The sequence below is a fragment of the Mesoplodon mirus genome (assembly GCF_964341445.2).
Source record: "Mesoplodon mirus genome assembly, chromosome: 20".
Lineage (NCBI taxonomy): Eukaryota > Metazoa > Chordata > Mammalia > Artiodactyla > Ziphiidae > Mesoplodon > Mesoplodon mirus.
The window spans coordinates 29948251-29961628 of NC_138996.1; the positions used below are offsets into that span (position 1 = coordinate 29948251).

The window sequence follows — 13378 nt, forward strand, 5'->3', positions numbered from 1 at the left end:
GTTGACTTGCTGCAGCTTCTACGTCGGCAGCTATTGCTTCATCTTATACTGTTATGTCATACAGATGGCTTCTTTCCTTAAACCTCATGAACCAACCTCTGCTAGCTTCAGACTTTTCTTCTGCCGCTTCCTCATCTCTCTCAGTCTTCACAGAATTCAAGAGAGTTGGGGCCTTGATCTGGATGAGGCTTTGGCTTAGGGGAATGTTGTGGCTGCTTTGATCTTCTAACCAGACACTGAAACTTTCTCCAAATTAGCAATAAGGCTGTTTTGCTTTCTTATCATTTGTGTGTTCACTGGAGGAGCACTTTTAATTTCCTTCAAAAACTTCTCCTTTGCATTCGTGACTTGGCTAACTGGTGCAAGAGGCCCAGCTTTCAGCCTGTCTCAGCTTTTGACATGCCCTCCTCACTAAGCTTAATCATTTCTAGCTTTTGACTTAAAGTGAGAGACATGTGACTCTTCCTTTCACTTGAACACTTAGAAGCCCTTGTAGGGATATTAACTGGCTTAATTTCAATATTGTTGTATCTCAGGGAGGCTGAGGAGAGGGAGAGATGGGGAATGGCCGGTGGAGCAACCAGAACACACACACAACATTTAATGATTCAGTTCCCGTCCTATATGGGCGAGGTTTGTGACGCCCAAAACAATGACAATAGTAACATCAGAGATCGCCGATCACAGATCACAGTAACAAATACAATACTAATGAAAAGTTTGAAATACTGTGAGAGTTGCCAAAATGTGACAGACACATGAAGCAAGTAAAGGCTGTTTGAAAAATGGCACCAACAGACTTGCATTATGCAGGGTTGTTACAGACCTTCAATTTGTAAAAACCACAGTATCTGCAAAATGCAGTGAAGTAAAGTTCATTAAAAGGAGGCGTGCCTCACTGTGTGCTGACATGGAGAGATCTTGGCGATACAGTAAGTGAATTAGTCCAGCAAAAGAGCTGGATGTCAATTCTGGGAGGGTCGGGCATTTTAACCTTCAATAACTTGGAACTAATATACCGTTTAGATTGATAGTCACAACACATGTGTGTTAACTGGTTACCGGGGACCAAGGGTGGATATCCAGTTTGTGTATTGAAATCAGTGCTTGTGGCGGGTGCTTGCTACAGTAAGAAATGGCTCATTTTCTCAACTTTTTAGGCTCGTACCTTTGAAAGTAAGTACATGATGTTTAGTAGCATGTGATCAGACTGGTGATTGGTCAGAGCTTTTGCTGACAAAACAGGATTTTCAGAAGATGGGGTACAGCATGCAGCTCTTCTGGATTCGTGGAAATTAATCTGATGTGACCACGGTGTTTCAGGGCCACGTGAAGTGTTTTGTGGGTGAGCACTCGTGTTCCTACAAGCTCAGTATGAAGAAAGCACAGCACACTTTCCAGTGTGATGTTGTAAACAAGTCTTCTAAAAAAATGCATGTTCCTCTTTCATCTGGTTCATGTTGGGGGAAACAGTAATTTCGTGTATCAGTATGCAATGAAAAAAGGAGCGGAGGCTTTATAATTTATCGAAGTATATGAACCAGCACCTCTTTTAAAAAATGCTGTGTTTGGGTTTATCTGGGGATAGCACTTTTTTTTTTTGTGGAAAGAAAATGATCGATTCTTCATATTCCCTGGGACCGTTCTTTTGTTTCTTGGAATCTGCCTGGTTCTTTGCAGAACCAGTCTACGTTCACAAATATTGTTTCCATGCTCAAGTTATATGAGGAATCATCACCCCTAATTTAAAGCATGGTTTTATTATTTCTCTTTGGGTGAATGTTTTGAAGTGGGGAAATCTATCTATCATAACCTCAAATCCAGCTTGAAAATCGAAATACTTGCATAATGCCCCTGTGATGTAGGTGCCTACAGGGTTCTCGGTTCCATGGTCTTGTTTAAAAATACCTGGTGTTATTTTTTATAAACAGCGGCTCTGCCTGTTTTGTTCTTGCCATATTGCTGTTCTAGATTGATTTAATTATTGCTCAGTGTCATGTTTTTTTAATGTACATTCCATATGTTTCTTTTTCCATGGGGGAGGTTGTTTACCCTTTTTTATCATGTTTTCCCCATTTCTATCCATTCCTCATCATAGGCCTTCCCACCATCCGAGGCCCGGCCGTAGCAGCCCGGTTTCCCAGCAGCTGCCCGTGAACACCCGGCCCGCACCAGCTCCACCACCATGGGGACTGCTCAGGTACTGTGTGACCCTTTCATCCTCTGGGCCATGTCCACGCGGTGGGAGGCGCTGGTAGTAGTAGTGATGGAGGTGATGCAGGTGATGGGGGTGATGCAGGTGATGGGAGGTGATGCAGTGATGGACGTGATGCAGGTGATGGACGTGATGCAGGTGATGGACGTGATGCAGTGATGGAGGTGATGCAGGTGATGGGGGTGATGCAGGTGATGGGGGTGATGCAGGTAATGGAGGTGATGCAGTGATGGACATGATGCAGGTGATGGAGGTGATGCAGGTGATGGAGGTGATGCAGGTAATGGAGGTGATGCAGGTGATGGAGGTGATGCAGGTGATGGGAGGTGATGTAGTGATGGAGGTGATGCAGGTAATGGAGGTGATGCAGGTAATGGAGGTGATGCAGTGATGGAGGTGATGCAGTGATGGACGTGATGCAGGTGATGGACGTGATGCAGGTGATGGAGGTGATGCAGGTGATGGGAGGTGATGCAGTGATGGAGGTGATGCAGTGATGGACGTGATGCAGGTGATGGACGTGATGCAGGTGATGGAGGTGATGCAGGTGATGGGAGGTGATGCAGTGATGGAGGTGATGTAGTGATGGAGGTGATGCAGGTGATGGAGGTGATGCAGGTGATGGAGGTGATGCAGTGATGGAGGTGATGCAGGTGATGGACGTGATGCAGGTGATGGAGGTGATGCAGGTGATGGAGGTGATGCAGGTGATGGAGGTGATGCAGTGATGGAGGTGATGCAGGTGATGGAGGTGATGCAGTGATGGAGGTGATGTAGTGATGGAGGTGATGCAGTGATGGAGGTGATGCAGGTGATGGAGGTGATGCAGTGATGGACGTGATGCAGGTGATGGACGTGATGCAGGTGATGGACGTGATGCAGGTGATGGAGGTGATGCAAGTGATGGAGGTGATGCAGTGATGGAGGTGATGCAGGTAATGGAGGGGATGCAGGTGATGGAGGTGATGCAGGTGATGGAGGTGATGCAGGTGATGGAGGTGATGCAAGTGATGCAGGTGATGGAGTTGCTGGAGGTGGGTAAATACCCAGGGGGCAGTCTCGCAGCTTCTAGCAGAGGATTTTCCTGCTCAGATGGAGGTGTGTCTGTAAGCGGCTCAGAAATGCGGTGCTTGTGTGTAGTGGTTGGGAAGGAGGGGAGGGGCCACTGGAGATCCAGGGAGCGAGTGTGAGATGAGGTCTGGGTTCTGGTCCTGCTGGCGTCACATGTCACACGTGCTGTCACATGTGTGCTGGGAGGAGGGGCTCTGCGGGCACACGTGGGCAGTGAAACCTCACACCCGGAACGGGGCTTCTCCAGGGGTGTCGAATGACCTTACCAGGCTTATAAAGGGCTTCCACGAGTTTGTGACGGTGGCTCTGCGTGTGTGTCTGAGACTCACTGATGGTGAGTGAGCCGGGGCACAGATGTCCCTTCAGGGGCAACCTGACTGCTGTTCATTCCTAAAACACTCGGGGTGGCAGCGTGTTCTCAGGAAACCCCCAGAGGGCCACAGCCCACTCACCCATCTGCACTCACATTTGGGGTGTGTTTGAGAGCAGAGGTGTGACCTTTTACCTTCCCTGATGCCAGTAAATAAAATAATCAGTTGAAGCCTTTATAGATGGAGGCTTTCATTGATTTTTCGAAGGAAGAGGCAGCAATTTGTAGTCTTTCTTATTTCTTACTCCAGGAGAGGTTTAAGGCATGAATGATGTTGAAATTTCAGGTGGACCCTTGTCACTGGCCCCCTGATGACCTTCCTCCCTCCTCTTCTACCCCTCGTGCATCTCACCTGGTGCCACCTCACATGTTTGCACCTCCGTGTCCTAAGACCTTCTTTTACCTTCTTGATGCTCTCAGAAAAAGATGTTGACATGGGGCGTCAGTCTGCATAGCCAGGAACACAGTCATCTTTTGGTGGGAGTTTTGTGTAAGAGCCTTGAGGAGACCAAGCCTTTTCTTTCCTTTTTCTTTACTGATTTATTTTATTATCATGGTAGAGCTGTTTTACAATGTTGTGTTAGTTTCTACTGTGCAGCGAAGTGGAGTTCCCTGTTGTATACAGCAGGTTCTTATTAGTTATCTATTTTATACGTATTAGTGTGTATATGTCAATCCCAATCTCCCAATTCATCCCACCACCACCACCCCGCTTTCCCCCCTTGGTGTCCCTATGTTTGTTCTCTACATCTGTGTCTCTATTTCTGCCCTGCAGAACAGTTCATCTCTACCATTTTTCTAGATGCCACATATATGCGTTAATACATGATATTTGTTTTTCTCTTTCTGACCTACTTCAGTCTGTATGACAGTCTCTAGGTCCATCCACGTCTCTAGAAATGACCCAATTTTGTTCTGTTTCATGGCTGAGTAATATTCCATTGCATATACGTACCACATCTTCTTTATCCATTTATCAATGGACACTTGGGTCACTTCCAAGACCTGGCTGTTGTAAATAGTGCTGCAGTGAACGTTGGGGTGTAGACCAAGCCTTTTCTTCTCTCTTTTCAAAAAACTGCTTCCCCCTCTGGTTCAGCAAAGACAAGGCATGATGTCTCTTCTGTGCCCTTATCAGCTCTATAATCAAACTCCCTGCAGCTAGCGGGAGATAACCGCATATTTTTTCCGGGAATTAGGTAGGGTTCTTAATCGCATAGAAGGGGTGGTCGGCACATCACAGACCTTTTGGTGGGGCTGGATAGAGATGTTCTGTGCGAGGCTGTCAGCCCCGCTGCAGGGCCCCGCATGAGGAGGAGATGCCCTGGTACCTGGGCACGAGCCTCGTTCTAGGGATAGCTGCTCCCACACAGGGAAGGTCGGGGGCCCAGACCCGGGGGCCTTGCCTGCGTCTGGCTGCCAGGAAGACTGGAAAACTCCTTTGTTGTTGTTGATGATGTTTGTGCTCATGTTACCGTTTGGGAAGGGGTCAATCCCAGAGAGGGAAAGTGACAGACGTGCAGGGAGCCTATTTGGAAACGCTGGGCAGCCCCCGTGGGAGCCCCCGCTGGAGTCTGCTCCATGGATCCCATTCTTCATCCCCACGCTGTCAAATAGCACTCTCTGTTGTAAATGCCCCCGCCCCGTATAAAATGCAAACACCCTTACTTTTATCCCACTCATCGCACAATCTACCTCCTAGTCAGGGTCTGGGAACAAAGTGTACCGAGTTCAGCCTGCCCCCTTCCTGGTTGCTGGGCCCTGTGTACTAACTACAGCCAACACAGCCTTTCGGAAACTAGGTTATGGGTTGTTCAGGTTGCTTTAGCTTCATTATAGATATATACGTGACCCAGTGAAGAAGAACTGTGGGGTGAGGGTAGCTCCAGTTTCTGCGGGGCTCCCGTCTCCCCTGCCCGCTCCACATCCCCTTGGCCCCGGCCGGTGGCTCTGCTAGTCTGAGACCTTGACCTTCCAGGTAAGGGTGAGTGAGTGTGCTTCATGCCTCAGACGCCTGAGTTCCTGGTGGTCCTACCTGTGGGGGTCTCTGCAGGCTCCCGTGAGCTTTTGCAGGGGATGTGGTGGTGCCAGTGGGGGATTCAGAGGAACCCCTGGTCTGACCCTCTGCCCTTGCTCGGAGCGGAAGCTCCGCTGGGTCCTAATACCGTGGGTCCACTGACGCCCTTGCCACCTGTCGGTCCAGCAGCCTGAGCGGCTCCCAACTCCCCCTCCAGATCCAGTCCACAGGGCATCCCTGTGTTTCCATGAATAACTCACTCCCTGCTGGACTGTCCTTCACTGGGGACCAAGATGCCTAACAGGGCAGACCGGAGAGTCCTGGGGACGGGAACCAGGGCCGCCCTGACAGCCTCCACGCTTCCAGGAGCCCGTGTTGTGGCCACGGGAGGAGGGTACCACGTGTGGCTCCTAGTCCACGGCAGATGCTGCATCTTGGAGGAACAGGCTGCTCGGGACAATTTCCGGAAGCTGCCAGCAAAGCCGGCCTGTGAGGAGCCTCCACAGCGCCTGCTGCCCCGGATAACCCCCGAGTGGCCTGTGACGCCCCCTCTGCGCCTCCCCACACCCAGCCCCCCAGCGCCCCGGCACAGCAGCTGCCTTGCCTTCAGTTTACAGGCAAAGTTGCCGAAAAGGGCAGTTTTGTCAGATTCTGCCTTTGGGTAGAACTTTGTGGGAATTTGTGGAAATGTAGGGATAATGCTTAAAAGACACATTACTATTATTGACATTTTGGAGCGGAGAATTCTCTGTGGGGGGCTGTCCTGGCTGTGGAAGGGGGAGGGCAGGGTTCCACATCCCCATCCACTGATGCCAGGACCCTCCCCCTGACCGTGAGCTCCAGACACGGCTCCGGACATGGCCAGATGCCCCCAGGGGGTGAGGTCAGCCCCCAGCCCCACTGAGAAGCACCTGAGGTTTTCAGGTCCATTGGCATCAAGTTGTTGGTAAGTTCCCCTCCAGGCCTTTATTTTCCGTGGAATCTGCAATGGTGTCATCCCTCTCATGCTGCCTGCTGTTAATTTGAGTCTTTGTCTCTCCTTTTTTCTTCATCTGTCTTAGGTTTGTCAATTTTATTGATCTTATTGAACCAGATTCTGGTTTTAGTGATTTTCATTGTTGTTTTTATATTCTCTGTTTCACTGACACCTGTTCTCCGGTCTTTATTGTTTCCTTTCTTCTACTTACTTTGGTGTTCCTTTGCTTTTTTCAGTGGTTTTAAAGGTCAGAGCTGAAGTCAGTGACTTGAGACTTTTCTCGTTTCCTGATTCAGGCACCCCGTGACTTTCCCTTACTGGGTGTGGGGTTTTTGTCTTTCTATAAATATTCTTGAGAAGTGGGTAAGTTACGTAGAAGCTGTGGCCCTTCGCTGGCTAAGGTTTGTCAGAAGCCCTGCTTTCTGGCCCCGCCTGCTGCCTGGATGCTGCCCTGAGGGTCACTCTGATTCCATCCATCTTCTTTCAGAATTCCATTATTTTCGTTGTAGGGGTGGCATGTTCTTGTTTCCCAGCTGTGTTTGGGATGTAATCCTAGGTTTTCACCACTGTCCTTTACGTGGATTTGGGGAAGGAGAGAGGCTGGCGGAGTCCTCATCTCCCCGCCTCCATCCCATGTTTCTCACGCCCCCTCCAGTCTCTCTCATTAGAGAGACCCGGGGAGGCTGCTCCAACCCCATGGGCGGGGGTCCTCTGTCTCCCTTTATATCTGTGGTTTTCAAACGGGGCACTTTTGCCCCCATGGGACATTGGCAATGTCCAGAGAGATTTTTGGTTTTCACAGCTTGGGGGGAGGGCGCTACTGACATCTAGGGGATTGAGGCCACGATGATGTGATCCACCTTGCAATGCCCCCCAACAGAGAATGATCTGGTGCAAATGTCACGAGGCAAGGCTGAGAAATCCTGCTTAACTTTTATGGTCTAACCTATGGTCCTTAGGTATCTTCAAGAGTCTGAATAAGAAAGATACGGGGATCATATCATCTTGATATAGAACCATTTCTCTTCAATGTTAGAATTTTGCATGGGGGCTCTTAGGAGCATGGAATGGTAGCGGTTTTGCATGCAAATTCATTTAGATGGATTATATTTAACGCACGTTTGCACTTTTTGGGATGACAATAAACTGTTTTTGAAACAATCTACTGGAATTACTCAAGTGGCTATCGTTTCATGGATACAGTGGTTCAGTGTAAGTAATGACATGCATGGTAATTCCTGTGACTGCATCCCTCACACCGAGTTTAGCACAGTATTTACATTTCTGTTGTGTTCTGTCAAGGAAACAAACAGGCTGCACTTTGATATTTTGTTTCATTTAAAAGTGAGAGAAATTATAGAAAGCGTTCTTAGCCCTGGTTCCAGGTCAAGCCACAATAATTACGAATTCACAATTTAATTTATTTTGCAGAAGAAAATTCACTTTCCTCAAGGTAACTACAAATAAATCTGTGTTTCTCAGAGACAAATGTTATGGAGAAAGAGAAACAAAATAGGACCCATTTATGATCCTAAACGCTATATATGATCGACTTATGCTTCCAGAGGCAGCCATCTATTAAAACGTTATTCATTTTCATGGGGCTAAGAGTCATTGGTTTTTAGTTAGGGTTTTAGAACGCCCTCTGATTTCTTACAATGTGTTTACTTTGACAAACCTAATTGTTTTCCTTATTAAATGCATGAGTCCACTTTGGGTTGGTTGTTTACGGGGCTAAACCTAGTAGTGGGTTCTTCCGTTTCTCCTTTATCAGCAGGAAGGCCAGGAGGGCTCTGGTGTCACCCGTTGCGTTGGTGGAGAATTCAGTTTCTAATGTTACAGAATGAAATAGAGGCAGAATGTGTAAGATGAACCAGCATTTGCTGGGCGGTGGGGACCCAGGCTCTCACTCAGATGCGTCAATAACCTTCCTTGACTGTGGCCAGGCTCGTTGCAGTCTCCTTTCACCGCCCCACCGTGAGTGAGTGAGGGGCCATGCTCATGAACCCTGGATCTCCTCACATCCGCAGGAAGGTCACACTTACCTATAAGGACTCCTGGGCATAGGATGGCGAATATCCATTGCCTTTATCACTAAATAATTTTAACTGTTTTAGCAGCAAGTAAATTTATATTAAAAATAAATTACACAAATTCTTTGTGAAAGTACCTTCTCTCTGGCTAGTTCAGAGACTTACTTGTAGAAATTGTGAACACTGTAATTGTAAACTGTGTTAAGTTAGTTGTCTCTTCTCTTTTTAAAAATCATACAAGCACTATATCTTACCTTGAAGAGATTAGCATAAACAAAACAAGATTCAGAGATGGTCATTTTTTTTTAATTTTATTGGAGTATAGTTGATTTACAATGTTGTGTTAGTTTCGGTTGTACAGCAAAGTGAATCAGTTATACAGACACATATATCCACTCTTTTTTAGATTCTTTTCCCATATAGGCCATTACAGAGTACTGAGTAGAGGTCCCTGTGCTACACAGTAGGTCCTTATTAGTTACCTATTTTTTGTATATCATAGTGTGTGTATGTCAATCCCAACCTCCCAGTTTATCCCTCCCTGCCCCTTACCCCCTGGTAACCATAGGTTTGTTTTCTGCATCTGTAACTCTGTTTCTGTCTTGTAAATAAATTAATTTGTACCCTTTTTTTAGATTCCACATGTAAGTGATATCATATGATATTTATTTTTCTCTGTCTGACTCACTTCACTCAGTATGACAATCTCTAGGTCCATCCATGTTGCTGCAAATGGCATTAGTTTGTTCTTTTTTTATGGTTGAGTAATATGACATTGTATATATGTACTACATCTTCTTTGTCTATTCCTCTGTTGATGGACATTTAGGTTGCTTCCATGTCCTGGCTATTGTAAATAGTGTTGCAGTGAACATTGGGGTGCATGTGTCTTTTTGAATTATGGTTTTCTCTGGGTTTATGCCCAGGAGTGGGATTGCTGGATCAGAGATGGTCATTGTTGTCCTGGTTTACTTTCCATGTTTTTTATGTCCATATATATATATATATATATATATATATATATATATATATATATCTCCACAAGATATATTAATAAAATGATTATACCAATTGTTTCAATAACAGATGTTTTAACAAATTAATACAGTATATTATGGCAACTCTCCTTGTTCATAAAAATATTTTAAAATATCTATTTTTATTGAGTTATAATTAATGTACAATATTATATTAGTTTCAGGTGTACAACATAGTGATTTAATATTGTTACACATCATGAAGTTATCATGATGATGAGACCAATGACCATCTGTCACCACACAAAGTTGTTACAATATAATTGACGATATTCCCTATGCTGTACCTCACATCCCTGTGACTTAGTTATTTGATAACTGGAAGTTTGTGTCTTTTAATCCCCTTCACCTATGTTGTCCATCCTCCCATCCCCCTCCCCTCTGGCAACCACCAGTTTGTTCTCTGTATCTATGACTGTTTCTGTTTTACGTTTGCTCATTTGTTTTGTTTTTTACATTCCACATGTAAGTGAGATCATATGGTATTTGTCTTTCTCTGGCTTATTTCACTTAGCATAATACCTTCAGGTCCATCCACACTGTTGTAAATGGCAGGATTTCCTTCTTTTTCGTGGCTGAGTAATATTCCGTTGTATACATCATTGTCAACCGGGTGGGCTGGTTACGCCCACTGTGGTCTGCTCATATAGTGGTGTACTTCGTAGCTGTTAAAATGTTTTTATCCACAGATGAATACTGTTAGGTTGGTACACGTCAGTTGATGTAGCCAGCTTCTCAGGTTGACAATGATGTCCAATTCTCTCGTAATATAAATAAAGCTTGGACGAATTACCTCTATTCAGTTACTTTATTATTTCCTTAGAATACATTTTTGGAGTTAAAACGTTTCAAAAGATATGAAGATTTAAAAGATTTTCAGTGTATATTTCAATACAGAAAAATGCACCTGTTTGCCTTCCCACCAAGATTATACACTTCACAGTATTTGCTTTTAAAATTCTCTTTATAATTACTGGTTTGACAGGTGACACGTAATGGGCGATTTAATTTATTACTTAGGTCAGTGGTTCTGTTGAATATGCTTTTTCCTTCTTTTTCCTCTTTTGTGTGTGCGAATTGCATGGTTGGATCTTTTAACTCTTTTCATGTATTTATGATCCAAATATTTTTTGCTTCTCAGATTGCCATTTAAGTTTCAATTTTATAATTTTTAAGTGATGTATAGTTGATTTACAATATTGTGTTAATTTCAGGTGTACAGCAAAGTGATTCAGTTATATATATATATATATATGTATATATATTTTTTTCAGATTATTTTCCATTATAGGCAGTTACAAAATATTGAATATAGTTCCCTGTGCTATGCAGTAAATCCTTGTTGTTTATCTATTTTATACATAGTAGCATGCATCTGTTAATCCCAAATTCCTAATTTATCCCTCTCCCCTCCTTTTTCCCCTTTGGTAACCACAAGTTTGTTTTCTGTGTCTGTGAGTCTATTTCTGTTCGTATATAGATTTATTCATATTATTTTTTAGATTCTACATATAAAGGATATCATATGTTATTTGTCTTTCTCTGTCTGGCTTACTTCACTTAGTATGATCATCTCTAGGTCCCTCCATGTTGCTGCAAATGGCACTATTTCATTCTTTTTTATGGCTGTGTGGTATTCTGTTGTATATATGTACCAACTGTCTGTTGATGGGCAACTTTACAATTTTTTATGCAAGAAGTAAACTTTCACCCAGTCATATCTAGGAATGTATTCCTTTATGATTTCTGACTTTGGTGTCATGCTTAAAAAGCCTTCCTTTGCCAGATTTTGCATAAACGTTCAGCTATATTTTACTTTAATATTTTTATTTCATTTTTTCCCTTCAAATCTTTAATTCTGGATTTATTGTAGTTTATGTATAAAGTAAAAGCTGTACTTATTTCTGCCACTAAGTGGGCAATGAGCTGTTGTGCTATCATTTACTGAGAAATGGTGCTATTACCTTTTCCAATATTGGATTATCTCTGTATTTTGGGAAAATGCTAATTGGGGTCACTCTTCTTTTCCACCGATTTCTTTTCATAAAAGTTTACGTTGAAGCTTTTTTTTTCTTTTCTTTTTAAAATGCCTGTTGGGGTAATAACAGCTCTGTGTGTGTGTAAGAACTGATGATCCCTAAACAAAATGCTTTTGGAAAAACACTGTAGGGTCAGTTAGGATGAAGAAAATGGCCCAGGCTGGGTGCCGCGGGGATGGGGCTCCCAGACCTGAGTCAGTTCCTTGTGATGAAATTCCATCTTCAGGACACCTGTTCCCTCTGACTGCATGTTAGCGGTTAATCTGGCTTTGAGGGTTATGGAGATACTGCCACAAACCCAGTAAGCATGCTGAGGGCACGTGTCATTCCAGGAGTAGGACTGGGGATTAGACAGCCTGTTAGCTAGTTCTTCCTACTATGTTCCTAGGGCCTTTTATTCTTTCTGATGGTACCCATGTAATTTGTGCAGATATGTGAGAGAGATGTCAGGTAGCAGTGACTGCTCAGTTATCCGTGGAATTTTGGGGTCAGCGTAGTGCCCTTATCCTGAGAGAATTCAGATTTTTCTTTGTAACAGATCCCCTCAAACTTGTTGGCTTAAACAATATGTATTGATCGTCACAGAGTTCTGTAGGTCGGGAATCCGGCACCGTCTCACTGGGCGGAAATCAAGGCGTCCACAGGGTGGGCCCTCTGAAGCTTTTAGTGGATAGTCCGGCCCCAACTTTTCCAGCTTCCAGAGGTGCCATGCGGGTCCCGGTTCTTGCCTCCACCCTGCCCCCAAATCCAGCAACACAGGGAAGTCTCTCTGAGGGTCCCTCTCTGTTCTTTGCTTTTCACAGACATATTTGATTATGTGGGATTATCTTCTCATCCCAGGATCCTGGACCTAATCCCATCTGCAAAGCGCCTTTTCCGTGCCGGGGAGTGCTCACAAGTCCTGGGGAGTAGGGCGTGGACATCTTTGGCTCCATCATTCTGCTGCTACATTTATTTCTAATATATTATAAATTTGTATTTAGCTTTCCTCTTTAGGGATTTTATTTTTACCATGAATTTGAACAAAATTTCTACGTTTCCTGGAAAAATAGTTGCAAAGTAAGTTTTTCGTCTTTTATCTATATTTCAGAGCATAACAGGTAAGATGAGCTTCTTTACCATTTTTAAAGTGCTGGAAAAAATTATTTACTGAGGCTGATGGTCCCTCAGCCGGACCTGGATTTGTGATTTCACCACCAGTGCAGTGGACTTTTCCTCTTAGGTGACACATATAAACGTAGTTAAGATGTTGCCCTAAATAAACATGGAATAACCAAGCACAGGATTTGTTACTGAGAACAGGGAAACCCAGGTTGAATTACTTGGTGAATACGGTAAGAACTGTCTGGGATGTAATTATGTTTAATCATCCTGTGAACCTGCCCCACAGAGACAAGCCCCTGCCTGGAGGTCGGGGTCAGGCTGCACGTGTGCAGGACGCGGGCTGGTGGATGGTGGTGCATTAGGAATTCACAGGCCTCGTGGCTGCGTTTAGAGGTGTGCACCGCTTTCATTTGTGGGCTTTGAAGTGAAAACTGTGAGTGCCGGCGGCGTTGTGCACCATCGTCGTAGGGCATCCAGCAGATCCTGAGCAGACACGGGCCGAGGAGGGCTTCCTTG

The 13378-nt window shown here is 44.7% G+C and overlaps 1 protein-coding gene across 1 annotated transcript in view; it reads left to right on the forward strand.

Annotated features, from left to right (window-relative positions):
• Positions 1–13378, forward strand: part of DLGAP2 (DLG associated protein 2) — a gene marked incomplete at its 3' end in the record, with an annotated part of 748047 nt that overhangs the window by 96644 nt on the left and 638025 nt on the right. Inside the window, exon 2 of the mRNA XM_082608399.1 lies at positions 2099–2200. Coding sequence (XP_082464525.1) covers positions 2186–2200 — 15 coding nt within the window. The 5' untranslated portion in view covers positions 2099–2185. The remainder of the gene's footprint in view (positions 1–2098; positions 2201–13378) is intronic.